The sequence below is a fragment of the Rhinopithecus roxellana genome, chromosome 12 (assembly GCF_007565055.1).
Source record: "Rhinopithecus roxellana isolate Shanxi Qingling chromosome 12, ASM756505v1, whole genome shotgun sequence".
Taxonomy (NCBI): Eukaryota; Metazoa; Chordata; class Mammalia; order Primates; family Cercopithecidae; genus Rhinopithecus; species Rhinopithecus roxellana.
Window position 1 is genome coordinate 17,696,363 of NC_044560.1, and position 27,671 is coordinate 17,724,033.

Here is a 27,671-nt window from a genome sequence, read left to right on the forward strand (position 1 = left end):
AGGAGTTCGAGACCAGCCTGACCAACATGGTGAAACCATGTTGTTTCTACGGAAAATACAAACATTAGCTGGGCGTGGTGGTGGGCACCTGTAATCCCAGCTACTCGGGAGGCAAAGCAGGAGAATAACTAGAATCCAGGAGGCAGAGGTTGCAGTGAGCCGAGATTGTGCCATTGCACTCCAGCCTGGGCAACAAAGGAAGACACAGTCTCAAAAAAAAAAAGATAATCATTACAACAGGATATGCTGACCTGCATATCCCACCCTCATGAGCTTTGTCCTGCCCAGCCTGTATACCCTACCCTTGATATCACTTTCTGTGCTTTGCCTAATAAAAAATCTCAACCAGCTCTTTTTGGAGAGTCAGGGAATTCTCGCTCTCTTGTGCTGCCTCCCTTATACCCAGGCATAAGCTCCAGTGAATATTTGTCTGGGAAAACTCTTTTAGCTTCATGTTAATTTCTGTTGCATTGAGAGCCCAAGAACCCCTGGTAACAGCAGGGAGGTAGTGGAACCAGGTTGTCAAGAGAGACATTTTAACTTTTTTTGACGCACTTGTATCAGCAGTTTTTTTTTTTTTGGTTTTGTTTTGTTTTGTTTTTTTTGAGACGGAGTCTCGCACTCTCGCCCAGGCTGGAGTGCAGTGGCACCATCTCTGCTCACTGCAAGCTCCGCCTCCCCAGTTCACGCCATTCTCCTGCCTCAGCCTCCCGAGTAGCTGGGACTACAGGTGCCCGCCACCACGCCCGGCTAATTTTTTTTTTTTTTTTTTTTGTATTTTTAGTAGAGACGAGGTTTCACTGTGTTAGCCAGGATGGTCTCGATCTTCTGACCTTGTGATCCGTCTGCCTCGACCTCCCAAAGTGCTGGGATTACAGGCATGAGCCACCGCGCCTGGCCCTATCTGCGGTTTTTTACAACGAGCATATATTAATGTTGTAATTATATGTGTGTTTGTGTGTGTGTGTACGAGTGTATTTTGTTTTGTTTTGTTTTGTTTTGTTTTTTTGAGACAGAGTCTCCCTCATTCGCTCAGGCTGGAGTGCAATGGCGCGATCTCGGCTCACTGCAGCCTCTGCCTCCCGGGTTCAAATGATTCTCCTGTCTCAGCCTCCTGAGTAGCTGGGACTACAAGCGCTCACCATCATACCGGCTAATTTTTTATTTTTATTTTTATTTTATTTTATTATTTTTTTTGAGACGGAGTCTCCCTCTGTCGCCCAGGCTGGAGTGCAGTGGCGCGATCTCGGCTCACTGCAAGCTCCGCCTCCCGGGTTCACGCCATTCTCCTGCCTCAGCCTCCCGTGTAGCTGGGACTGCAGGCGCCTGCTACCGCGCCCGGCTAATTTTTTGTATTTTCAGTAGAGACGGGGTTTCACCGTGTTAGCCAGAATGGTCTCAATCTCCTGACCTCGTGATCCGCCCGTCTCGGCCTCCCAAAGTGCTGGGATTACAGGCGTGAGCCACCGTGCCCGGCCTTGCTTTCTAAATATATAAAGTCAGAAATAAACCCAAGTAACGAGCATATATATATATTTGAGACGAATTCTTGTTCTGTCACCAGGCTGGAGTGCAATGGCACGATCTCGGCTCACTGCAACCTCCCCCCCCCCGGGTTTAAGTGATTCTCCTGCCTCAGTCTCCCGAGTAGCTAATTTTTGTACTTTTAGTAGAGACGGGGTTTCCCCCTGTTGGCCAGGATAGTCTGGATCTCTAGACCTCGTGATCCGCCCGCCTCGGCCTCCTAAAGTGGTGAGATTACAGGCGTGAGCCACCGTGCCCGGCCCTAACGAGCATATATTAATGTTGTAATTATATGTGTGTGTGTGGTTTTTTCTATATAAAGTCAGAAGAGAGTGTATGTGTGTGTGTGTTTGTGTGTGTGTGGTTTTGTTTGTTTTCTAAATATACAAAGTCAGAAATAAACCCAGGTAACCCAGCCGCCTGGGCAAGGTGGTATCTGGCCCGCCCCATTCCAACCTGAACTCCGCCCACCGCGATCCGGAAGCCCCGCGCTCAGCTGGTTGCAGGAAAAACTCGGAGCTGAACACCCGGCCGGACCCTGGCCGCTGAGCTCTGGAGCCTGCGCAGAAGGCGTCGGAGGCGCATGCTCTGTAGCGGTCTCTGCCCCCAGCATTGGCGCCCGCGCGGGCCTTTGAGCCCCGCCCGCAGAGCCCCTCCCGCAAAGCCCCACCCGGGTGCGCGGGCATGGCGGCCAGCCTGTGGATGGGCGACGTGAGTGAGGGTAGTAGTCCGGGGTCTGAGGACGAGGAAGCGTCTTGGTTTCGCGAGGGAGGAAGTGTCTGAGGAGGAGGGGACTTGGGATCCCAAAAAGGGGAGACGTGTGATGGGGTTCTTTTTGGTGACACAGAAGCGGATTCCAGCATCTAAGTGAAAAAGCTGAGTCCGTGAGACTAGGGGTCCTGGGGCCCCACCTGGGTTCGTGGGAGGGAAAGGTGGTGCTTTGGGGACATAGAATGGGAGGAATCGAAGGACTGAGGCGCGCTGTTCTAGGACCGGAGGAGTGGGGTTTCTAGGTCCAAGGGTAGGCTCCCTAAAGGGGGGCAAGCTTAAACCAAAGGAGCTGGGGTTCAGGCCGCTCAGCGGAGGCGAACCTCGCCCCTCGCTCCCGCAGCGGCGCGTAGCCAGCCCTGGGCTGACGCAGAGGGGCTCTGGAACCCGGAGTGGGAAGCCCGGCTGCCAGCCTGAGCCGCTGCGCTCTTGTTTTTACGCAGCTGGAACCCTACATGGATGAGAACTTCATCTCCAGAGCCTTTGCCACCATGGGGGAGACGGTAATGAGCGTCAAAATTATCCGAAACCGCCTCACTGGGTAAGTCTCATCTGAGGTCTCTCTTAATACATCTCGTTGCAGCTGTCATGTATGAGAATGTAAACATCGTAGTCATGGCTTCTCACTAACCCTAGTGATAGTCACTGTAAAATTATAACGGCTAACATTTTGAGGTCCTAATGAGTGGAAGGATAGCATGTAGCTTAAGGGCAGGACTTGCCAGGCATGGTGGGTCACACCGTAATCCCAGCACTTTGGGAGGCCGAGGTCAGGAGTTTGAGACCAGCCTGGCCAACATGGTGAAACCCTGTCTCTACTAAAAATACAAAAATTAGCTGGGTATGGTGGCAGGCACCTGTAATCCCAGGTACTGGGGAGGCTGAGGCATGAGAATCGCTTGAACAAGGGAGGCGGAGGTTGCAGTGAGCCGAGATTGTGCCACTGTACTCCAGCCTGGGCAAGAAGAGGAAAACTCTGTCAAAAAAAAAAAAAACCAAAGGCAGGACTCAAGCGAGACTGGGTTTGAAAACTATTTCTACTGTATGATCTTGGGTAAGTTACTTAACTGCTCTGTCTCATTCGCTTTGAGTATAAAAATGGAAATAATAACAGCACATATCTCCTAGAGTTATGGTGAGGATTAAATGAGTTAATTCACATTCATCATTAGGACAGTGTCTGGCATATAGCATATGCTCAGTAAGTATAGTCAGATTACGATCTGCTGAGTAATAAGCACTTTACATTTATTATCTTCTTAAAACCTCAGACACTTCTGAGGTAAGTACGTACTATTATGAAGAGGCTTAATTAAGAGTTACAATAAAGCCTGGCGCGGTGGCTCACACCTGTAATCCCAGCACTTTGGGAAGCTGAGGCAGGCAGATCACGAGGTCAGGAGATCGAGACCATCCTGGCTAACACGGTGAAACCCTGTCTCTACTAAAAATACAAAAAGTTAGCCAGGCATGGTGGCAGGTGCCTATAATCCCAGCTACTTGGGAGGCTGAGTCAGGAGAATCGCTTGAACCCGGGAGGTGGAGCTTGTAGTGAACTGAGATTGCGCCACTGCACTCCAGCCTGGGTGACAGAACGAGACTCCATCTCAAAAAAAAAAAAAAAAAATTATAATAAATAACAAGTCAGGACTTGAATTTGAGTCTATCCTGAAAGCTCATGAGGGCCCTTAACTCTTATGTCATTCATTTAAAAAATTGTGGAGGCCGGGCGCGGTGCCTCACACCTGTAATCCCAGCAGTTTGGGAGGCGAGAAGGGCAGATCACCTGAAGTCAGGAGTTCGAGACCAGTCTGACCAACATGGAGAAACCCCATCTCTACTAAAAATAAAAAAATTAGCCGGGCATGGTGATGCATGCCTGTAATCCCAGCTACTTGGGAGGCTGAGGCAGGAGAATCGCTTGAACCTGGGAGGCGGAGGTTGCAGTGAACTGAGATCGCGCCATTGCACTGCAGTCTCGGCAATAAGAGCGAAACTCCGTCTCAAAAAAAAAAATTGTTTGCGGAGATACTACAATGTGCTACTGTTCTAGATTCCTGGCTGAAATAATCCAGATATAGCCCCTGCTGATGGAGTTTACTACATTCTAGTGGGGAATGAGACAGTAAATAAGTAAACAAAACCAAATACACAATATTTTCAGATAGTGGTGCTCTATTGCCTCCATTTTCTTCTTTCTCTTTGAGGTCTTAGTTTTCCTTAGGGAATTATCCATTTGTTAGTGTTTATTGAGCAGCCACTCTTTTCTAGGTACTCTGCTACATGTGGCTTGCTAAAACATCAAATGGTTTAAAAGTAGAGATGAGACATTTGAAAGATACTTTGTGTATTCAGAACCCCATTACCTAGGAAAAGATTTTTCTGACTGGTAAATCATGCCCACCTAAATATTTCTCTTCTTGCTCTTCTAAGCAGAAAACCCCAGATAATCAGCTACTGGTATGAAAATTCATTCTGTAACACTTTCTTTTTTTTATTGTTATTATTATTATTTTTTAATTATACTTTTTAAGTTCTAGGGTACATGTGCACAACATGCAGGTTTGTTACATATGTATACTTGTGCCATGTTGGTGTGCTGCACCCATCAACTCGTCATTTATATCAGGTATAATTCCCAATTCCATCCCTCCCCCCTCCCCCTCTGTAACACTTTCTACTTTTTAAAACACTGGCATAGGCTGGGCACGGTGGCTCATACCTGTAATCCCAGCACTTTGGGAGGCTGAAGCGGGCAGATCACTTGAGGTCAGAAATTTGAGACCAGCCTGGACAACATGGTGAAATCCCGTCTCTACTAAAAGAAATACAAAAATTAGCCAGGTGTGGTGACACACACCTGTAGTTCCAGCTACTTGGGAGGCTGAGGCAGGAGAATCGTTTGAACCCAAGAGGCAGAGGTTGCAGTGAGCTGAGATCGTGCCACTGCGCTCTAGCCTGGGCGACAGAGGGAAACTTTGTCACAAAAATAAATAAATAAATAAAACACTGGCATAGATTCTCACATTTTAATCTTTTTTTTTTTTTTTTTTTTTTTCTGAGGCGTAGTCTCGCTCTGTCGCCCAGGCTGGAGTGCAGTGGCACAATCTTGGCTCACTGCCACCTTTGCCTCCTGGGTTCAAGCCATTCTCCTGTCTGAGACTGTCCAGTAGCTGGGAATTACAAGTGCCTGCCACCACGCCTGGCTCTTTTTTTTTGAGACAGAGTCTTGCTGTGTCGCCCAGGCAGGAGTGCAGTGGTGCGATCTCAGCTCTCTGCAACCTCTGCCTCCCAGGTTCAAGTGATTCTCCTGCCTTAGCCTCCTGAGTAGCTGGGACTACAGGCGTGTGCCACCACATCCAGCTAATTTTTTGTATTTTTAGTAGAGATGGGATTTCACCGTGTTAGCCAGGATGGTCTCAATCTCCTGATCTCCACCTGCCTCGGCCTCCCAAAGTGCTGGGATTACAGGCATGAGCCACTGCCGCCTGGCCTAATTTTTTCTATTTTTAGTGTAGATGGGGTTTCGCCATGTTGGCCAGGCTAGCCTCGAACTCCTAACCTCAGTTGATCTGTCTGCCTTGGCCTCCCAAATTGCTGAATTACAGGCATGAGCCACTGGGACCAGCCTTACTCTATTGAAATAAGATTTAGAACTCTTGTTTCTTACATGTTTCTTTTTTGTTTTTTGGTTTTTTTTTTTACTTTGAGATGGAGTTTTGCTCTTGTCACCCAGGCTATATTATATATTAATTTTTCTTGGGTCTTTTATCCTTTTCTCTAATCTTGGTGTTTTATTTTGAGACAGTGTCCGTCACCAGGCAGGAGTGCAGTGGTGCAATCTCAGCTCACTGCAATCTTCACCTCTCGAGTTCAAGCCATTCTCCTGCCTCAGCCTCCTGAGTAGCTAGGACTACACGCACGTGCCACCACGCCCAGCTCATTTTTGTGTTTTTAGTAGAGATGGGGTTTCACAGCATTGGCCAGGATAGTCTTGATCTGTTGACCTTGTGATCTGCCCTCCTTGGCCTCCCAAAGTGCTGGGATTACAGGCATGAGCCACTGCACCTGGCCAATACCCACCTAATTTTTGTCTTTTTTTTTTTTTCTTTTGAGACGAGTCTCGCTCTATCGCCCAGGCTGGAGTGTAGTGGCAAGATTTCAGCTCACTGCAACCTCCACCTCCCCAAATTCAAGCAGTTCTCCTGCCTCAGCCTCCCGCGTAGCTGGGATTACAGGCACGCGCCACTATGCCTGGCTAATTTTTTTTTTTGTCACCATGTTGGTCAGAACTCCTGACCTCGTGACCCACCCGCCTTGGCCTCCCAAAGTGTTGGAATTACATGCGTGAGACACCGTGCCAGGCCTGCCTGGCTAGTTCATTTATTTATTTATTTTTTGAGATGAAGTCTTGCTCTGTTGCCAGGCTGGAGTGCAGTGGCATGATCTCGGCTCACTGTTATCTCTGCCTCCAGGTTCAAGTGACTCTTGTGCCTCAGCCTCCTGAGTAGCTGGGATTACAGGCACACACCATCACACCCAGCTAATTTTTGTGTTTTTTTTTGTTTTTGAGACACAGTCTCGCTGTGTCACCCAGGCTAGAGTGCAGTGGTACGATCTCGGCTCACTGCAACCTCTGCCTCCCGGGTTCAAGCAATTCTCATGCCTCAGGCTCCCAAGTAGCTGGGACTACAGCACATAGCACCATGCCTGACTACTTTTTTTTTGTATTTTTAGTAGAGATGGGGTTTCATCGTGTTGCCCAGGTTGGTCTCAAACTCCTAAACTCAGTCAATCCGCCCGCCTCCGCCTCCCAAAGTGCTGGGATTATAGGCGTGAGCCACCGAGTCTGGCCAATTTTCGTATTTTCAGTAGAGGAGGGGTTTCACCATGTTGGCCAGGATGGTCTCGATCTTCTGACCTTGTGATCTGCCCGCCTCGGCCTCCCAAAGTGCTGGGATTACAGGTGTGAGCCACTGTGCCCGGCCTGACCTTGTCTCTTAAATAAATAGTCAGACTGTCCTGAATTCAGTTCTATACTTTGGCACATACCAGCTATGTGATTTGGTTTTCTTTTGTTTGTTGGTTTTGTTTTGTTTTTACAAGGTATCACTTTGTCGCCAAGGCTGGAGTGCAGTTGTGTGAACAAGGCTAACCACAGCCTCAACCTTCTGGGCTCAGGCAATTCTCCTGCCTCACCCATGCAAGTAGCTGGGACTACAGGTGCACTCCACCCATACCCAGCTAATTTTTGTATTTTTTGTAGAGGTGGTGTTTTCCCATCTTGCCCAGGCTCATCTTTTTATTGGTGATAGCTTTATAGGGTGATGTTAAGAAAAATGTGACATTTTTCAGTATAAATCTCTTCGGTTGTCATATTCTCTTACTTATATCTCTTAGTGACTCTTTCAAAGATAAAATGCTCAGAATCTCACAGACACCCCCTGGTTAGGTACAGTCTATCGGGTTTTTTTGAGACTCTGTCTCAAAAAAAAAAAAAGATAAAAGAAAAAATAAACATTTATCTATATTTGCTAGATAATTTCTTTCTTTTTTTTTTTTATTTTGGAGATGGAGTCTCGCTCTGGCTGGAGTGCAGTGCAGTGGTGCAATCTGGCTCACTGCAAGCTCTGCCTCCCGGGTTCACGCCATTCTCCTGCCTTAGCCTCATGAGTAACTGGGACTACAGGTGCCCACCACCACGCCTGGCTAATTTTTTTTTTTGTATTTTTCAGTACTGATGGCGTTTCACCATGTTAGCCAGGATGGTCTTGATCTCCTGACCTTGTGATCCGCCTGCCTCAGCCTTCCAAAGTGCTGAGATTACAGGCATGAGCCACCGCGCCTGCCTGATAATTTCTTTTCCTGAGCCATATGAAAGTAAATTGCAGGCTGGGAATGGTGGCTCACGCCTACAATTCCAGTGCTTTGGGAGGCCGAGGTTTGTGGATCACCTGAGGTCAGGAATTCAAGACCATCCTGGCCAACATGGTAAAACCCCATCTCTACTGAAAATCCAAAAATTAGCTAGGCGTGGTGGTGGGTGCCTATAGTCCCAGCTACTCAGGAGGCTGAGGGAGGAGGATCGCCTGCACCCAGGAGATGGAGGTTGCAGTGAGCCAATATTGTGCCCCTACACTCCAGCCTGGGCGATAGAGCGCATTGTGTCCCTTCACTGCTAAGTATCTCCGCGATCTTGCCAGAAACTGGACATTTTCTTACGTAACCACAATGATTATATTACACTAACAAAATTATCAGTGATTCTCTAATACCATATAATAGCAAGTCTACATTTAAATTTTTATAATTGTCCCCACAATATTTTTTTAGTGAATTATAATTCAGTCAAGGAACCTGCATTGCATTTAGTTCTTCTGAATCTCTTTTAATGTACAAAAGCCAACCTCTTTCTTTCTTCATACTGCTTAACTTTTTAAGGAGGTAAGGCTAGTTGTCTTTATAAGATGCTACATTCCGAGGCTGAGTGCGGTGTCTCACTCCTGTAATCCCAGAACTTTGGGAGGCTGAGGTGGGCGGATCACCTGAGGTTGGGAGTTCAATACCAGCCTGACCAACGTGGAGAAATCCCACCTCTACTAAAAATACAAAATTAGCTGGGCATGGTGGTGCATGCCTGTAATCCCAGCTACTCGGGAGGCTGAGGCAGGAGAATCACTTGAACCTGGGAGGTGGAGACAGGAGAATCTCTTGAACCCAGGAGTCGGATGTCACAGTGAGCCAAGATTGCGTCATTGCACTCCAGCCTGGGCAACAAGAGTGAAACTCGGTCTCAGGAAGAAAAAAAAAAAAAGATCATACTTTCTGGATTCATTTGTTTACTTGTGGTGTTTTGCATAGTCTGTCCCTAAAATTTCCTGGAAACTGGTTATTAGATCTAAAGGCTTGATGGGATTGCATAATACAATTTTGGCAAGAGTATTCACACATGATAAAATGCATAAATAAATGTTTACTAAATGAGTCTGGGGCCAGGTGCCTTGGCTCAAGCCTATAATCCCAGCACTTTGGGAGGCTGAAGTGGGTGGATCCCCTGAGGTCAGGAGTTCAAGATCAGCCTGGCCAACATGACAAAATCCCATCTCTACTAAAAATACAAAAATTAGCCAGGCATGGTGGTGGGTACCTGTAATTTCAAGTATTCATGAGGATAATTGCTTGAACCTGAGAGGCTGAGGTTATCGTGAGCTGAGATCGAGCTGATTATCTGTCTCATAAATAAATAAATAAAGATGATGGAATCTTGGACTGGCCCAGATGGGCAATCCTTATATTCACGTTTGTAAATTAGGTCTGAGCTGGGGTATGGCAGGGAACAAAAACAGTGTTGACTCAGATTAGAAAACCGTTTCTTTCTCCCTTTAAGGCTAAGACCCATCTTGAGCCGGTTTTTTTTTTTTTTTTTTTTTCAAGTCTCAAACCAGCCTGTTGCTCAGGCTGGAGCAGTGTGGCATGATCTCGGCTCACTGCAACCTCCACCTCCAGGGTTACAGCAATTCTCCTGCCTCAGCCTCCTGAGTAAACTGGGACTACAGGTATACGCCACCATGCCCAGCTAATTTTTGTATTTTTAGCAGAGATGGGTTTCAGCATGTTGGCCAGGCTGGTCTTGAACTCCCGACCTTGAGTGATCTGCCTGCCTCGGCCTCCCAAACTGTTGGGATTATAGGTGTGAGCCATCGCGCCTGGCCTCATCTTGAGCCATTTTATCTTTAACCATTTTCTTTCTCTGTTTGCTTTTTTTCCAGGATCCCAGCTGGCTACTGCTTTGTAGAATTCGCAGATTTGGCCACTGCTGAGAAGTGTTTGCATAAAATTAATGGGAAACCCCTTCCAGGAGCCACACCTGTAAGAACATTTAGATAATGATGATGTTGCCATTATTATTGTCATTGCTTACTACCATCTATTGAATCTCTACTGTATACTTTTTTTTTTTTTTTCTGAGACGGAGTCTCGCTCTGTCGCCCAGGCTGGAGTGCAGTGGCCGGATCTCAGCTGACTGCAAGCTCCGCCTCCCGGGTTTACGCCATTCTCCTGCCTCAGCCTCCCAAGTAGCTGAGACTACAGGCGCCCGTCACCTCGCCCGGCTAGTTTTTTGTAATTTTTAGTAGAGACGGGGTTTCACCATGTTAGCCAGGATGGTCTCGATCTCCTGACCTTGTGATCCGCCCGCCTCGGCCTCCCAAAGTGCTGGGATTACAGGCTTGAGCCACCGCGCCCGGCCTTCTACTGTATACTTTTTTTATTTAATCCTATAACAACCCTGTACAGTAGGCATTGTTATCTTTATAGGCCCAGGAAACTGAAGCTCAGGGAATTGATATAACTTGCCCAAGGCAACACAGGTAGTAAATGGCAGAGCCAGGATTCAGACTGAAGATTGGTTGCCTCCCAAATCCATGCCTTTCCATTCTGCATTGCTGCCTCCCATAACAGAAGACTTGAAACTATAGACCTCTTGCCTGATTGAGGAACTAGGATAGGCTGGCAGCAGCAAGGACACATTTCAAGAGAGTTGCATTCTGCTCTTCCCACAGTTACTTAGCTTACAGCTGCACCAGCTGGCACACCTGGGCTCATAGAACCATGGAGCTGGCAGTGCCCTTAGCGGTCATCCGTGCAACCCCCTCATTTTATACAGGAGAAAAAGCTGAGGCTTAGAGAGGGGGAGATGTTTTGGCCAAGGTAATTTATTTCAGTTTTTTTCAAATATCGTTCAACTCTTGAAACACCTTTCTCTGTTTTAGTTTCTTTGTTTTTAAACTTCCAGGCGAAACGTTTTAAACTGAACTATGCCACTTATGGGAAACAACCAGATAACAGGTAGGTACAAAGTCATGTCTAGACAGACGTAAGATGTGTCACTGTGCCCATCACTGCCATACAGGAGGAGGGGAGCGGGTTTGCCTGCACTTGGTCCCCTCCTGAAGGACAACGCCCTTCTCCCTTCCTCGCTGGTGGACCTTCCTGGTGTGCTTCATGCAAGGCCCTGGCTTTTCTGTATTTGGTCCCTACCCCTGGCTTCCCACCCTGCTACTCCTCACAGTATTGAAGTTTTATTCAATAAGAAATGCCCTGTTAACCAGGTTCAGTGGCTAATACCTGTAATCCCAGCACTGTGGGAGGCCAAAACAGGCTGATTGCCTGAGCCTGGGAGTTCAAGAATAGCCTGGGCAATGTGGCAAAACCCCGTCCCTACAAGAAAATACAAATATTAGCTGAGCATGGTGGCATGCACCTGTAGTCCCAGCTACTCAGAAGGCTGAGGCAGGAGGATCACATGAGCCCAGAGAGGGCTACAATGATCAAGGCTACCATGAGCCATGATCGTGCCACTGCACTCCAGCCTGGGCAACAGAGTGAGAACCTGTCTCAAAAAAGAAACCCAATGAATTGACCTGTTACAGCAACATAAATTGATTGGAATTTCAGGTTGCCATTTGAAAGCATTAAAACTGTACCAAAAGCTTAAAAAACATTTAGATGCATTAACCCTATAATTCAACTTCTCAGGATTTATTCATGGATGTGTGCAAAGATTAGCTTCAGATGTGTTCATTGAAGTATTGCGTATAATGACTAAAGTTGGGGAAAACCCAAATAACCTAATAGTAGGGAAGCGATTAAATTATGGTCATTAGTTAGGATGCTGTATATCCACTAACAAGTCATGTTGGAGTATACTGACATGTAAAGATGTTGGCAATATGTTGAAAGTGAAAAAAAATACTAGAAACAAAATACGATGGATCGTATTTATGAACATTTTAGAAGAAAAGCCATAAGAAAAGAAGATAAAAGTATACATATCAAAGCATTTATCGTGAGTGCCTTCAAGTGGTTGGGTTATAGCAATTTTGTTTTTCTTTGTGTCTTTGTGTATTCTTTTTTTTTTTTTTTTGAGACAGAGTCTTGCTCTGTTGCCCAGGCTGGAGTGCAGTGGCGTGACGTCCACTCACTGCAAGCTACACTCCCCGCCCCGGGTTCATGCCATTCTCCTGCCTCAGCCTCCCAAGTAGCTGGGACCACAGGTGCCCGCCACCACGCCTGGCTAATTTTTTTTTTTTTTTTTTTTTTTGAGACGTAGTCTCGCTCTGTCGCCCAGGCTGGAGTGCAGTGGCGCTATCTCGGCTCACTGCAAGCTCCGCCTCCCGGGTTCACGCCATTCTGCTGCCTCAGCCTCCCGAGTAACTGGGACTACAGGCTCCCGCCACCATGCCCGGCTAAATTTTTTGTATTTTTAGTAGAGACGGGGTTTCACCGTGTTAGCCAGGATGGTGTCGATCTCCTGACCTTGTGATCTGCCCACCTCAGCCTCCCAAAGTGCTGGGATTACAGGCGTGAGCCATTGCGCCTGGCCTGTGCTTTCGTGTATTCTTTTTTTTTTTTTTTTTTGAGGCGGAGTCTCGCTCTGTCACCCAGGCTGGAGTGCAGTGGCCGGATCTCAGCTCACTGCAAGCTCCACCTCCTGGATTTATGCCATTCTCCTGCCTCAGCCTCCCGAGTAGCTGGGACTACAGGCGCCCGCCACCTCGTCTGGCTAGTTTTTGTATTTTTAGTAGAGACGAGGTTTCACAGTGTTAGCCAGGATGGTCTCGATCTCCTGACCTCGTGATCCACCCATCTCGGCCTCCCAAAGTGCTGGGATTACAGGCTTGAGCCACCGTGCCCGGCCCTCTTTTTTTTTTTTTTGAGATGGAGTCTCACTCTGTCGCCCAGGCTGGAGTGCAGTGGCACAATCTTGGCTCACTGAAACCTCTGTCGCCCAGGTTCAAGCAATTCTCCTGCCTCAGCCTCCCGAGTAGCTGGGATTACAGGCGCCTGCCACTGCGCCCAGCTAATTTTTGTATTTTTAGTAGAGACGGGGTTTCACCATCTTGGCCAGGCTGATTTTGAACTCCTGACCTTGTGATCCACCTGCCTTGGTCTCCCAAAGTGCTGGGATTACAGGCATGAGCTGCCGCGCCCGGCCTTGTGTATTCTTACTGTATAAGGAATATGTATCATACTTGAAATAAGATAATTGAAATAAGATAATAACAAAGGTCAGCTGGACGCGGCGGTTGCACTCACGTAATACTTGAATTCAGACAAGTTCTGTGGAGTGGGTGAGGGATTTGGGGCAGGGACTATTTCTATAACTCTTCTGCCAGAACTGCTCTAATGAAACAAAGTAGGGCCTGGTTCAGTAGACCTATCAAATGTGTTCCTTAAGGGGCCTGGGAGAGGTTTACCTGGAATATGCAAAAGAGCTCTTCAGAGCAGAGGTTTTGGTCTTTGCCTCTGAATCTTCTTGTTTTCTCTCCTCAGCCCTGAGTATTCCCTCTTTGTGGGGGACCTGACCCCAGACGTGGATGATGGCATGCTGTATGAATTCTTCGTCAAAGTCTACCCCTCCTGTCGGGGAGGCAAGGTGGTTTTGGACCAGACAGGCGTGTCTAAGTAAGGCCTTACCTGTTACTGATGCTTGACTGTGTTAGTTTCAGCATTTCTCTCCTGAGTGGAGATGTTTTAGAAAGGCCATGCAGCACGGCGGTTAAGACCACAAGCTTTGGAGCCAAACTGCCTGGTTCAAATCCCAGTTCCAATACTGGTGAGGGAGAATGCCAGTATGGTAGAATTGAGGCTCCGTGACCCTTACAGTCCCATCTGTAAAATGGAACTGATTAATAACAGCTGCTGGTAGGGTTGATGTAAGGATTAAAGGATATAATATAAATAAGTCAACATTTGAAATGCTTTATAGGTGTTTGCTGTTTTGCTTGTTATTGTTACTGAGCCTTTCAGTGTAGTTAGAAGTGTTCCACTTCAGGCTGGGCGTGGTGGCTTATGCCTGTAATCCTAACACTTTGAGAGGCTGAGGTGGGCGGATTGCATGAGCTTAGGAGTTTGAGACCAACCCGGGCAACACGGTGAAACGCCGTCTCTATTAAAATACAAAAAATTAGCCAGGTGTAGCGGTGTATGCCTGTAGTCCCAGCTAGTTGGGAGGCTGAGGTAGGATAATTGCTTGAACCTGAAAGGCAGAGGTTACAATGAGCCAAGGTTATGCCTCTGCACTCCAGCCTGGGAAACATGAGCAAAACTCCATCTCAAAAAAAAAAAAAAAGAAAATGCTCAGCACAGTGCTAGTACAATAAATATTTATTAAATGTTAGCTTGCATTAATTTATCCCCGTGCTAGAATTAGAGCTCAGGAGAGCAGGAACGTTGTCTTTCTGTGACTGCTGCATCCTGTGTCTAGCGCAGTGCCTGGCATAGAGGGCAGACTGTAAATATTTGCTGAATTTTCTTCTATTAGCTACTTTCCAGCAGGGTGTCAGGGAAGCTCCTGTTTGGGAATGTTCCCCAGGGGTGAAGGTGGCAAGGAGGGTGGTGAACTGAATGTGGGAGTTCCTGTAGATCTTAGAATCGTCTGTACTTGAATCTTGACACTATGTGGACACCCACTCGTTGATGGGACTCTCCTTTCTTCCTCTAGTTTAATGGACTCTCTCCTCAGCCTCTTTTCCTTTCTACATTCCTGCCCACCTTCTTATCTTTACTTCTTTTTCATGTGTCCATTCTTAGACTTTAATCACATTTGTGATCTAAATTGTTTATTTTTTTCATGCAGGGGTTATGGTTTTGTGAAATTCACAGATGAACTGGAGCAGAAGCGAGCCCTGACGGAGTGCCAGGGAGCAGTGGGACTGGGGTCTAAGCCTGTGCGGCTGAGCGTGGCAATCCCTAAAGCGTGAGTCCTGCAGGGAAGGTAGAGAGACTCTAGACTCCCCGCCAGACACTCCTCTTTTGTTTGCTGAGAATCAAGGCATCCATACGCTGGATGGGAGGCTGAAGGGGGTTCAATTCAAGTCACAAGTACTGAATGCCTGCTGTTTGCCGGGCCGTGGGTGCTGGAGTTGAACTAGCCCCACTCCTGCAGAAACTTATAGTTGGGGATGGAGTATGATTTGGAAAGGCTGATGCATTCAGACATACTGGTGACAGCATTGGAAAAGCTGTTTGGCTGTCCATACCTGATGTCCTTGCTCTTTGCCCAGGAGTCCCACTGTTGGGAACTTATTCATAGAATTAATAATATTTGAGCAAAGGGAAAAAAATCACTTCTGGTTTTAGCCTTATTTATATTAATGAAACTGCAACCCTCTTGTGAGTGTTCCATGCTGTGGGAATGGATAAGAATTAGTATTCCAGACACTCGGCCAGGCGCAGTGGCTCACGCCTGTAACCCCAGCACTTTGGGAGGCTGAGGTGGGCAGATCACCTGAGGTCAGGAGTTCGAGACCAGCCTGGCCAACATGGCAAAACCTCATCTCTACTAAAAATACAAAAATTAGCCGGGCATGGTGGTGCAAGCCTGTAGTCCCAAAGATTCAGGAGGCTGAGGCAGGAGAATCGCTTGAACCTGGCTGGCGGAGGTTGCAGTGAGCCGAGATGGCGTCAGTGCACTCTAGCCTGGGCGACAGAGGAAGACTCCATCTCAAATAAAAAAGAAAAATATTCCAGACACTCTATAGAACATTATATACTTCACTATTATACCTGTCATGCTAGGTAGAAAATCTTTTTCCCTTACAACTCTGAACTTTTCTCTGAGTAGGATTTTTTGTTTGTTTTTTCCCTGAGACAGGGCCTCAAAGTCACCCAGGCTGGAGATCATGGCTCACTGCAGCCTCGACCTCCCCAGGCTCAGGTGATCCTCCCATCTCAGCCCTCTGATTATCTGGTACTATAGGTGCACACCACCATGCTTGGCAAATTTTTGTATTTTTTGTAGAGATAGGGTCTTGCTTTGTTGCCCAGGCTGGTCTCAAATTCCTGGGCTCAAGTAATCTGCCCACCTTGGTCTCCCAAAGTATTGGGATTGCAGTTGTAAGCCACTGTGCCCAGCCAGATCTTTTATCCTTTAGCCAAATTAATGATTCTCAGCTGGAGTGATTTTGCCTCCCAGGGGACATTGACAACATCTGGAGACATTTTTGGTTATCACAACCAAGGATGTACTCATAATGGCACCTAGTGGGTATCGGCCAAGGATGCTGTTAAACATCCTGCAATTCATAGGACAGCCTCCCACCCCTCCATGTCAATAGATCCAGGGCTGAGAAACGCTGAACCAAACTCTACCCTAAGAGTAGTTGAATTAGCTGGGTGTGGTGGCTCATGCCTGTAATCCCAGCACTTTGGGAGGCCAAGCTGGGCGGATCATGAGGTCAGGAGATCGAGACCATCCTGGCTAACACAGTGAAACCCCATCTCTACTAAAAATGCAAAAAATTAGCTGGGTGTGGTGGCGGGCGCCTGTAGTCCGAGCTACCCGCCCACCCGAGCCTCCCAAAGTGCTGGGAATACAGGCGTGAGCCACTGTGTGCAGCCAAATGGCCATGTTTTTTAAAGCAATGATTTAGGGGTTCTTTATGGTTTAACTGTGTTTAATACATTGAAGATCAGGCTTAGTGACTTCCCCCAAAAATGTTATTTGTTGTAAATTACTATATAAAAACATTAAATTAGCTGTGCTTGGTGTGCTCCTGTAGTCCCAGCTGCTCTGTGGCTGAAGTGGGAGAATTGATTGAGCCTAGGAGTTCAAGGTTACAGTGAGCTATGATCACTCCACTGCACTCCAGCCCAAGCAACAGAGTGAGACCCTGTCTCTAAAAAAACAAAATAAAAGGCCAGGTGTGGTGGCTCACGCCTGTAATCCAGCACTTTGGGAGGCTGAGGCGGGCGGATCATGAGGTCAGGAGATTGAGACCATCCTGGCTAACGTGGTGAAACCCCATCTCTACTAAAAATATACACAAAAAAATTATCCGGGCATGGTGGTGGGCTCCTGTAGTCCCAGCTGCTCAGGAGGCTGAGGCAGGAGAATGGTGTGAACCCAGGAGGAGGAGCTTGCAGTGAACCGAGATCACTCCACTGCACTCTAGCCTGGGCGACAGAGTGACACTCCGTCTCAAAAATAAATAAATAAATAAATAATAAAAATAAAAGGAGCGCCGTTGCTCACGCCTGTAATCCCAGCACTTTGGGAGGCTGACTTGGGTGGATCACTTGAGGCCAGGAGTTCAAGACCACCCTGACCAACATGGTGAAACCCCGTCTCTACTAAAAGTACAAAAATTAGCTGGGCCTCCCAGGATCAAGCGATTCTCCTGCCTTAGCCTTCCAAGTGTCTGGGATTACAGGCGTGAGCTACCACATCAGCCCATCATTTCTTTTCTTTTCTTTTTTTTTTTTGAAACAGTTTCACTTTTATTGCGCAGACTGGAGTCCAGTGGCGTAGTCTAGGCTCAGTGCAACCTCTGTCTCCCAGGTTCAAGCGATTCTCCTGCCTCAGCCTCACAAGTAGCTGGGATTACAGGCGTGCCACCACACCCAGCTAATTTTTTGTATTTTTAGTAGAGATGGGGTTTTACCATGTTGTCCAGGCTGGTCTTGAACTCCTGACCTCAGGTGATCCACCTGCCTCCTCCTTCCAAAGTGTTGGGATTACAGGCATGAGCCACCGTGCCCAGCCCTTTTTGTTTGTTTGTTTGTTTGTTTGTTTGTTTGTTTGTTTTTTTGAGAAGGAGTCTCGCTCTGTCACCCAGGCTGGAGTGCAGTGGCCAGATCTCAGCTCACTGCAAACTCCGCCTCCCGGGTTTACGCCATTCTCCTGCCTCAGCCTCCCGAGTAGCTGGGACTACAGGCGCCCGCCACCTTGCCCGGCTAGTTTTTTGTATTTTTTTAGTAGAGACGGGGTTTCACCGTGTTAGCCAGGATGGTCTCGATCTCCTGACCTCGTGATCCGCCCGCCTCGGCCTCCCAAAGTGCTGGGATTACAGGCTTGAGCCACCGCGCCCGGCCCCTTTTTTTTTTTAAACAGGATATCCTTTTGCCAGTCCTGATAAAGTTTGGTAAGAGAGACAAACCTATCCATTAAAACCTCCTGTATTACAAGCATGGTCCCTGGAGCCATACTCTCATATTAGCTGTGTGACTTTGGACGAATTACTTAACCTCTCTATTCCTCAGTTTCCTCATCTGTAAAATAGGAATATTGATACACTTATTGCATATGGTTGTTTTTAGGATTAAAAGTGTTAATTGGCAGCCAGGCTCCCAGCACTTTGGGAGGCTGAGGAGGACAGATCACGAGGTCAGGAGATCGAGACCAGCCTGGCTAACATGGTGAAACCCTGTCTCTACTAAAAATATAGAAAATTAGCCAGGCATGGTGGCACATACCTGTAATCCCAGCTACTCAGGAGGCTGAGGCAGGAGAATCACTTGAACACGGGAAGCAGAGGTTGCAGTGAGCCGAGATCACGCGACTGCACTCCAGCCTGGGCGACAGAGCAAGACTCTGTCTCAAAAAAAAAAAAAAAAGGTTAATCAGTATAAAGCACCTAAAATAGTCTCTGGCCACATAGGCAGTGTTATGGAAATGTTTGCTTACGTTTATTTTTGTTTGTGTCTTCATTTAAGGAGCCGTGTAAAGCCAGTGGAATATAGTCAGATGTACAGTTACAGCTACAACCAGTATTATCAGCAGTACCAGAACTACTATGCTCAGTGGGGCTATGACCAGAACACAGGCAGCTATAGCTACAGTTACCCCCAGTATGGCTATACCCAGAGCACCATGCAGGTAACCATGATTTGACAAGACTGGTCCCCTTGGGTTGTGTTTCTCCTCTAGAAACAGGTGATTTTTTTTTTTTTTTTTTTTTTTTTTTTTTTTTTTTTTGAGGCAGAGTCTCGCTCTGTCGCCCAGGCTGGAGTGCAGTGGCTGGATCTTGGCACACTGCGAACTCCACCTCCCGGGTTCATGCCATTCTCCTGCCTCAGCCTCCCCAGTAGCTGGGACTACAGGCGCCCGCCACCTCGTCCGGCTAGTTTTTTGTATTTTTTTAGTAGAGACGGGGTTTCACTGTGTTAGCCAGGATGGTCTCGATCTCCTGACCTCATGATCCGCCCGTGAGTGCTCCCAAAGTGCTGGGATTACAGGCTTGAGCCACCACGCCCAGCCAGAAACAGGGGATTCTCTAAGATGGGATTGGTAAGGACAGGACACGGGCTTGGGCTTCAGAAAAATAGGGAAAGTTGAAGCAGTCCAGTTCCTCTTGTTAAAATAAGCCATTGTGGGTCGGGCATAGTGGCTTACACCTGTAATCCTAGTAGCACTTTGAGAGGCCGCCGCAGGTGGATCACCTGAGGTCAGGAGTTCAAAACCAGCCTGCCCAACATGGTGACACCCTGTTTCTACCAAAAATACAAAAATTAGCTGAGCATAGTGGCAGGGGCCCATAATCCCAGCTACTCAGGAGGCAGAGGCAGGAGAATCATTAGCCACTGGGATGCAGATGTTGCAGTCAGCCAAGATCACACCACTGCACTCCAGTCTGGGCGACAGAGCTAGACTCCACCTCAAAAAAATAAAAATAAAATAAAATAAATAAGCCATTGTGGTCCTGGACCAGGATTTCACCATCCCCCTAACCCACATCTCTGGTCTCTTGCAGACATATGAAGAAGTTGGAGATGATGCATTGGAAGGTAAGAGTTCATGCGTTCCTTACTCTGTCAGCCATTATCAGGTGACTGCTCTGGCTGGCACTGTGCTCTCAGCTAGAGGGAAGACAAGATAAATTCTGCTCTGGAAGAACTTACATTCTGGTTAGAGAGCCAGATGAATATGTAATTATGGTAAGATGTGTCGAGTGTTACCTAGAGGTGTGAGTGTAGATCCCAGAGACCCTGGGACAGGCAGCTCCAGGAGAGCCCATCACCCCCTTGACATGTGGCATTCTATCCTGGTAGTATGTGGGCCTCTAACGATAATATTGTTACCTTTTTTTTTTTTCTTTTTTTTGAGATGGAGTTTCGCTCTTGTTGCCCAGGCTGGAGTGCAATGGCGCGATCTCAGCCCACTGCAACCTCCACCTCCCAGGTTCAAGCGATTCTCCTGCCTCAGCCTCCCAAGTAGCTGGGATTACAGGCATGCACCACCATGCCTGGCTAATTTTTTTGTAGTTTTAGTAGAGATGGAGTTTCTCCATGTTGGCTTGGCCGGTCTCAAACTCTCAACCTTAGGTGATCCGCCCACCTCAGCCTCCCAAAGTGCTGGGATTGCAGGCGTAATCCACTGCACCTGGCCGATAATACTGTTACCTTTTATTTATTTGACTGTTTGTAAAACTCTTTTTTTCTTTTATTTTTTTTTTCTGTTTTTCAGTATATTTTAAATGACATATTTTCCTGATTTTTAAGTCATAGTTAGCATGGAAAATTTGGAAAATATAGTAAAGTATAATGAAATTGAAAATCTCCTCATATCCTGCAACATAGTAATAGCCATTATTAATTTTTTCTTTATTTTTTTTTAAGACAGAGTCTTGCTCTGTCACCCAGGCTGGAGTGCAGTGGCACGATCTTGGCTCACTGCAACCTCCGCCTCCCGGGTTCAGGTGATTCTCCTGCCTCAGCCTTCCAAGGAGCTGGGATTTCAGTCGTATGCCACCATGCCCAGCTAATTTTTGTATTCTTAGTAGAGACAGGGTTTCACCATCTTGGCCAGGCTGGTCTCAAACTCTTGACCTTGTGATCTGCCTGCCTCGGCCTCCCAAAGTGCTGGGATTACAGGCATGAGCCACTGCCCCCAGCCCCTTATTATTTTTATTTTTATTTTTTTTTGAGTTGGGGTCTTCGCACTGTCACCCAGGCTGGAGTGTAGTGGCGCAATCTCGGCTCACTGCAAGCTCCGCCTCCTGGGTTCATGCCATTCTCCTGCCTCAGCCTCCCAAGTAGCTGGGACTACAGGCGCCCGCCACCATGCCCAGATAATATTTTGTATTTTAGTGGAGACGGGGTTTCACTGTGTTAAGCCAGGATGGTCTCGAACTCCTGACCTCATGATCCACCCATCTCGGCCTCCCTGGGATTACAGGCGTTAGCCACTGCACCCAGCCCTATTAATTTTTTAATTAAAAATATTTAGGCCCAGGCCAGGTGCAATGGCTCACACTTGTAATCCCAGCACTTTGGGAGGCCGAGGTGGGCAGATCACGAGGTCAGGAGATCGAGACCATCCTATCTAACCCTAAACGTCTCTACTAAAAATGAAAAAAATTAACCAGGCGTGGTGGTGGGTGCCTGTAGTCCCAGCTACTTGGGAGGCTGAGGCAGGAGAATGGCGTGAATCCAGGAGGTGGAGCTTACAGTGAGCCGAGATGGCACCACTGCACTCCAGCCTGGGTGACAGAGTGAGACTCCATCTCAGAAAAAAATTTAGGCCTTTTGCGGTGGCTCACCCCTGTAATCCCAGCACTTTGGGAGGTCAAGGAGGGTGGATCATGAGGTCAAGAGATCGAGATCATCCTGGCCAACATGGTGAAACCCCATCTCTACTAAAAATACAAAAATTGCCAGGCACAGTGGCTCACCCCTGTACTCCCAGCACTTTGGGAAGCTGCAGCAGGCGGATCACCTAAGGTCAGGAGTTCTTTTTTTTTTTTTTTTTTTTTTTTTTTTTTGAGACGGAGTCTCGCTCTGCCGCCCAGGCTGGAGTGCAGTGGCCGGATCTCAGCTCACTGCAAGCTCCGCCTCCCGGGTTCACGCCATTCTCCTGCCTCAGCCTCCCGAGTAGCTGGGACTACAGGCGCCCGCCAGGTCGCCCGGCTAGTTTTTTTTGTATTTTTAGTAGAGATGGGGTTTCACCATGTTAGCCAGGATGGTCTCGATCTCCTGACCTCGTGATCCGCCCGTCTCGGCCTCCCAAAGTGCTGGGATTACAGGCTTGAGCCACCGCGCCCGGCCGGTCAGGAGTTCTAGACCAGCATGGCCAACATGGTGAAATTCTGTCCCTACTAAAAGTAAAAAAATTAGCCAGCCGTGCCGGGCGCGGTGGCTCAAGCCTGTAATCCCAGCACTTTGGGAGGCCGAGACGGGTGGATCACGAGGTCAGGAGATCGAGACCATCCTGGCTAACACCGTGAAACCCCGTCTCTACTAAAAAAAAATACAAAAAACTAGCCGGGTGAGGTGGCGGGCGCCTGTAGTCCCAGCTACTCGGGAGGCTGAGGCAGGAGAATGGCGTAAACCCGGGAGGCGGAGCTTGCAGTGAGCTGAGATCCGGCCACTGCGCTCCAGCCTGGGCGACAGAACGAGACTCTGTCTCAAAAAAAAGAGAGACTCCGTCTCAAAAAAAAAAAAAGAAGAAAAAAAAAATTAGCCAACCGTGGTGTTGCGCACCTATAATCCCAGCTCCTCGGGAGGCTGAGGCAGAAGAATTGCTTGAACCTGTGAGGTGGAAGTTGCAGTGAGTCGAGATCGTACCACTGTACTCCAGCCTAGGCGATAGAGCAAGACTCCGTCTCAAAAAAAAAAAAAAATATATATATATATATATATATACAAAAATTAGCTGGGCGTGGTGGTGCATGCACAGCTGTAGTCCCAGCTACTCAGGAGGATGAGGCAGGGGAATTGCTTGAACCCAGGAGGCGGAGGTTGCAGTGAGCTGAGATGGTGTTACTGCACTCCAGCCTGGTGACAGAGCGAGACTCCATCTCTGCAAAAAAAAAAAATTTATTGGGCCAAGTACAGTGGCTTATGCCTATAATTCCAGCACTTTGGGAAGTTGAAGTGGGCAAATCACCTGAAGTCAGGAGTTTGAGACCACCCTGGCTAACACTGTGAAACCCAGTCTCTATTAAGAATACAAAATTAGCCAGGCATGGCTGGGCAATGTGGCTCACGCCTGTAATCCCACCGTTTTGGGAGGCCAAGGTGGGTGGATCACAAGGTCAGGAGATCGAGACCATCCTGGCTAACATGGTGAAACCCCGTCTCTACTAAAAATACATAAAATTAGCCTGGCATGATGGCGGGTGCCTATAGTCCCAGCTACTCAGGAGGCTGAGGCAGGAGAATGGCATGAACCTGGGAGGCTGAGCTTGCTTTGAGCAGAGATCGCGCCACCGCACTCCAGCCTGGGCAACAAAGTGAGACTCTGTCTGAAAAAAAAAAAAAATTAGCCAGGCATGGTGGCTTATGCCTGTAATTCCAGCTCCTTGGGAGGATGAAGCAGGAGACTCGTTTGAACCCGGGAGGTGGGGGTTTCGGTGAGCCACGAATGCTCCATTGCACTCCAGCCTGGGTGACAAGAGTGAAACTCTGTCTCAAAACAAACAAACAAAAAGAATTGTTTACTGGCTAGGCACAGTGGCTAAAGCCTGTAAGGTCTTTGGAATGCCAAAGTGGGTCGGAGGATGGCTTAATCCTAGAACTTTGAGACCAGCCTGGGCAACATAGCGAGAGACCCCATCTCTTTTCTGGGGGGAGACAGAGTCTTGCTCTGTCACCCAGGCTGGAGTACAGTGGTACAGTCTCCAATCTCAGCTCACTGCAACCTCCACCTCCCAGGTTGAAGTGATTCTCCTGCCTCAGTCTCCTGAGTAGCTGGGATTACAGGCACGCACCACCACACCTGTCTAATTTTTGTATTTTTAGTAGAGATGGGGTTTCAACATGTTGGCCAGGCTGGTCTTGAACTCCTGACCTCAGGTGATCCTCCTGCCTCCCAAATTGCTTTGATTACAGGCATAAGCCACGTGCCCAGCCAAGTATTTATAATTTTCACTGAGTTTCACAGAAGAAAAAGGAAAGTAAAACTGAAAGCCAAGCATGGTGGCACACGCCTGTGGTTCCAGCTACTTGGGGGAGGCTGAGGCAGGAGGATTGCTTGAGCCCAGGAGGTTGAGGCTTCAATGAGCTGTGACTACAGTTGTGCCCCACCATGCCTGGCTATTTTTTTCTATTTTTTTGTAGAGGCAGGGTTTCACCATGTTGCCCAGGCTGGTCTTGAACTCCTGATTTCAAGTGATCTGCCCACCTCGGCCTTCCAAAGTGCTGGGATTATAGGCATGGGCCACTGCGCCTAGTCAAAAGTTTTTTTGAGGTACAAAAAGACTCAAAGTTTGAAATCTATTTTGAGGATTATTCTTCAAGAGAAAGTCATAGGGAAAATGTTTTCTGTCAAGAAAATGTTCGTTAAAGGAAACAGGTCCCTTTTAATCCGTGAACAAGCTTGTCTAGTTCTAAAGCACTTTCTTGTGTCCTCTCATGTGATGCCAACTGTAGTGACCTTGTGGGGTGGGCTGGGAAGGACATAGGAGCTCCACTTCACAGATGGGGAACTAGTGGCCCGGAAAGCCCAAGTGATCTGCTGAGGGACAGTCCGGTCTTTTTATACTCAAGTCTCTAGTTGTTTGCCCCTGGGAGACACTGCCTTCTTTCTAGAGATAAGTAGCCTCATTATAATATCCATATATAAGTCCTTAGAATTTTCCAATCTCTTTTTCATCCTTTTTTTTTTTCTTTTTCTTGAGATGGAGTCTCGCTGTGTCACCAGGCTGGAGAGTAGTGGCATAATCTCGACCCACTGCAACCTCCGCCTCGCAGGTTCAGGTGATTCCCCTGCCTCATCCTCCTGAATTGCTGGGACTACAGGTGCGTGCCACCATGCCCAGCTAATTTTTGTATTTTTAGTAGAGACGGGGTTTCACCATGTTGGCCAGGATGGTTTCGATCTTTTGACCTCGTGATCCACCCACCTCTGCCTCCCAGTGCTGGGATTACAGGTGCGAACCATCGTGCCAGACCCTTTTTTTTTTTTTTTTGAGACAGAGTTTTGTCCTTGTTGCCCAGGCTGGAGTGCAATGGCACAATCTCAGCTCGCTGCAATCTCCCGCCTCCTGGGTTCAAGAAATTCTCCTGCCTCAGCCTCCCAAGTAGCTGGGATTATAGGCGTGTGCCACCATGCCCAGGTAATTTTGTATTTTTAGTAGAGACAGTTTCACCATGTTGGTCAGGCTGGTCTTGAACTTCTGACCTCAAGCGATCCACCCGCCTCAGCCTCCCAAAGTGCTGGGATTACAGGCGTGAGCCACCATGCCTGGTCTATATAGCCAATGTATTTTATGCCATGCACTGCTACCTCTCAGCTATCAGGATGGATACATGCCATTCCAGTTCCCATTAGACAGAAAATAATACTGAGTCAAAAACAGTTATCAGTAATAGTAGCTAATAGATATTGAGGCTTTATGTGCAAGTCACTGTTCTAAGTACTTTACATATATTAAGTCATTTAATCTTCAGAACAATCTAGAAGTAAATACCACAGTTATCCTGGTCTTGTAGACTAGAAAGCTGACATAAAGAAATTAGTTCTTACTCAAGATCAACATAGCTTTGGGAATCTGAGGCGGGAGGATCTCTTGAGCCTCAGAGTTTGAGACCAGCCTGGGCAACACAGTGAGACCCCATCTCTACAAAAAGTACAAAAAATTACCTGGCATGGTAGCACACACCTGTAGTCCCAGCTATTCAGGAGGCTGAGGTGGCAGGATCCCTTGAGCCCCGGGAGTTGAGAGGTTGAGACTGCAGTGAGCAGTGTTTACAAGGCTGCACATGCCTGGGCGACAGAGCAATGCTGCATCCCCCCAAAAATACAAAAACAAAAAGCTCAACATAGTTGCAAAGTGCAACATAGCAGCAGGAGGTGGAGGGGCGCTTAGAATCCCTGCAGTCCACCTTCTCCCTGGACTTTATGCTCTACCACTGCATTATTAAAGACTCCCATTGAACCTAATAACTGCCCGGTCAGGAGGGCACAGACTGGATTGTTACCCTTCTTCATCTACCCCTTGGCTTCAATAGGCTGTCTTCCAGGCTCTGTCTTCAGAGTGAGGCAGAATGCTTTATTGTTTGTGTATCCATCGACTTGAGCCACACACAAATGCCTGCCCTTGACTAAGCCCTTCACTGATCTGTTCCCGTAAGCTGTTACCTGCACTGAGTGTAGTCACCAGGCGGGAGATGGTCTGCCTTTTTACAGTTGCTGTCTGGAGCCTCTATAAATGCTTGGAGCTTAAATCTTACGATTTTTTTTTTTTGAGACGGAGTCTGACTCTTGTTGCCCAGGCTGGAGTGCAGTGGTGCGATGTCAGCTCACTGCAACCTCCACCTCCTGGGTTCAAGCGATTCTTCTGCCTCAGCCTCCCGAGTAGCTGGCATGCGCCACCATGCCCAGCTAATTTTCTATTTCTATTTTTCTAACCTCATAAAGATGGGGTTTCTATGTTGGTCAGGCTGGTCTTGAACTTCCGACCTCAGGTGGTCCGCCCACCTTGGCCTCCCAAAGTGCTGGGATTACAGGCATGAGCCACAGTGCCCAGCTCAACCTCCTAGGTTTAAGTGATCCTCCTGCCTCAGCCTCCCTAGTAGCTGGCACTAGAGACAGAGGTCACCATGCCCAGCTAATTTTTTTTGTTTTTGAGACAGCATCTTGCTCTGTCTCCCAGGCTGGAGTGCAATGGCATGATCTCAGCTCACTGCAACCTCTGCCTCTTGGGTTCAAGCAATTCTCCTGCCTCAGCCTCCCAAGTAGCTGGGACTACAGGTGCCTGCCACCACGCCCAGCTAATTTTTATATTTTTAATAGAGACGGGGTTTCACCATGTTGGCCAGGATGGCCTCGATCTCGACCTTGTGATCCGCCTGCCTCGGCCTCCCAAAGTGCTGGGATTACAGGCATGAGCCATTGTGCCCGGCCAAGATGATGATGCTCTGGACTTAATAACTTTGATCAGACCTTCTAAACCCACATTTGAAGTGAGGAGCAGACCTCTAGAATATCTAGGATACATGATGGCTAGAGACACACGTGTAGCTTTTAATAGATGTAGGCTAACAGCTGCCATTTTTCCATCCTCTAAATACGTTATCCTATTTTCATTTTCCCCAGAACCCTGCAAGGCAGTGGTTTCACTTCCTAAAAGAAACTGGCAGGACAGGGACCTTACCATAGATCAGAGTTCTGGGAGAAGGGAACTGAACCATATCCCTTGCAGCTGTCTCTAGATTTCCCTGACCCCATCCTTGTTTTCTTTCCAGACCCCATGCCACAGCTGGATGTGACTGAGGCCAACAAAGAGTTCATGGAACAGAGTGAGGAGCTGTATGACGCTCTGATGGACTGTCACTGGCAGCCCCTGGACACAGTGTCTTCAGAGATTCCTGCCATGATGTAGCCAGGCCAAAGGACTAGCCAGGCTGCACTGTGTGAGGGAGATTAGAGACTCCTTTTAAAAAAAAAAAAGAAATGTGAAACCTTTTTGGAAATATGATTTGTAAGATTTTAATGACTGTTTCTGGAGATCATGAGTATTTCTACAACACTGCTGCATTCATTTGACCGTTTGAGTTTGAAGACCACGGGAACAACTTTTAAAGTTCAAATTGCTTTCCTTCACAGGAATCCTTTGTCCAGCCAGTTATCCACTCCTGGACACAGGACAGTTTGG

General features: G+C 47.7%; 1 protein-coding gene across 1 annotated transcript; it reads left to right on the forward strand.

The window, feature by feature from the left end:
* Window positions 1-2,035: 2,035 nt before the first annotated feature.
* Window positions 2,036-27,545, forward strand: TRNAU1AP (tRNA selenocysteine 1 associated protein 1). Its single transcript, XM_010380341.2, has 9 exons — window positions 2,036-2,235; window positions 2,736-2,833; window positions 10,062-10,161; window positions 11,087-11,139; window positions 13,627-13,758; window positions 14,933-15,052; window positions 18,790-18,952; window positions 19,827-19,860; window positions 27,262-27,545. The coding sequence occupies exons 1-9, from the start codon at window positions 2,209-2,211 to the stop codon at window positions 27,396-27,398; spliced, it is 864 nt and encodes a 287-aa protein (XP_010378643.1). The 5' UTR covers window positions 2,036-2,208; the 3' UTR covers window positions 27,399-27,545.
* The last annotated feature ends 126 nt before the right edge of the window (window positions 27,546-27,671 follow it).

What these genes read in the sequence shown, in the direction of transcription:
- TRNAU1AP (XM_010380341.2), top strand. Translation starts at nt 2,209, where the DNA reads ATGGCGGCCAGCCTGTGGATGGGCGAC. An exon ending in CCCTTCCAGGAGCCACACCT is followed by an intron (nt 10,162 to 11,086) that starts GTAAGAACATTT and finishes TTAAACTTCCAG; the next exon opens with GCGAAACGTTTTAAACTGAA. An exon ending in GGGAAACAACCAGATAACAG is followed by an intron (nt 11,140 to 13,626) that starts GTAGGTACAAAG and finishes TTCTCTCCTCAG; the next exon opens with CCCTGAGTATTCCCTCTTTG.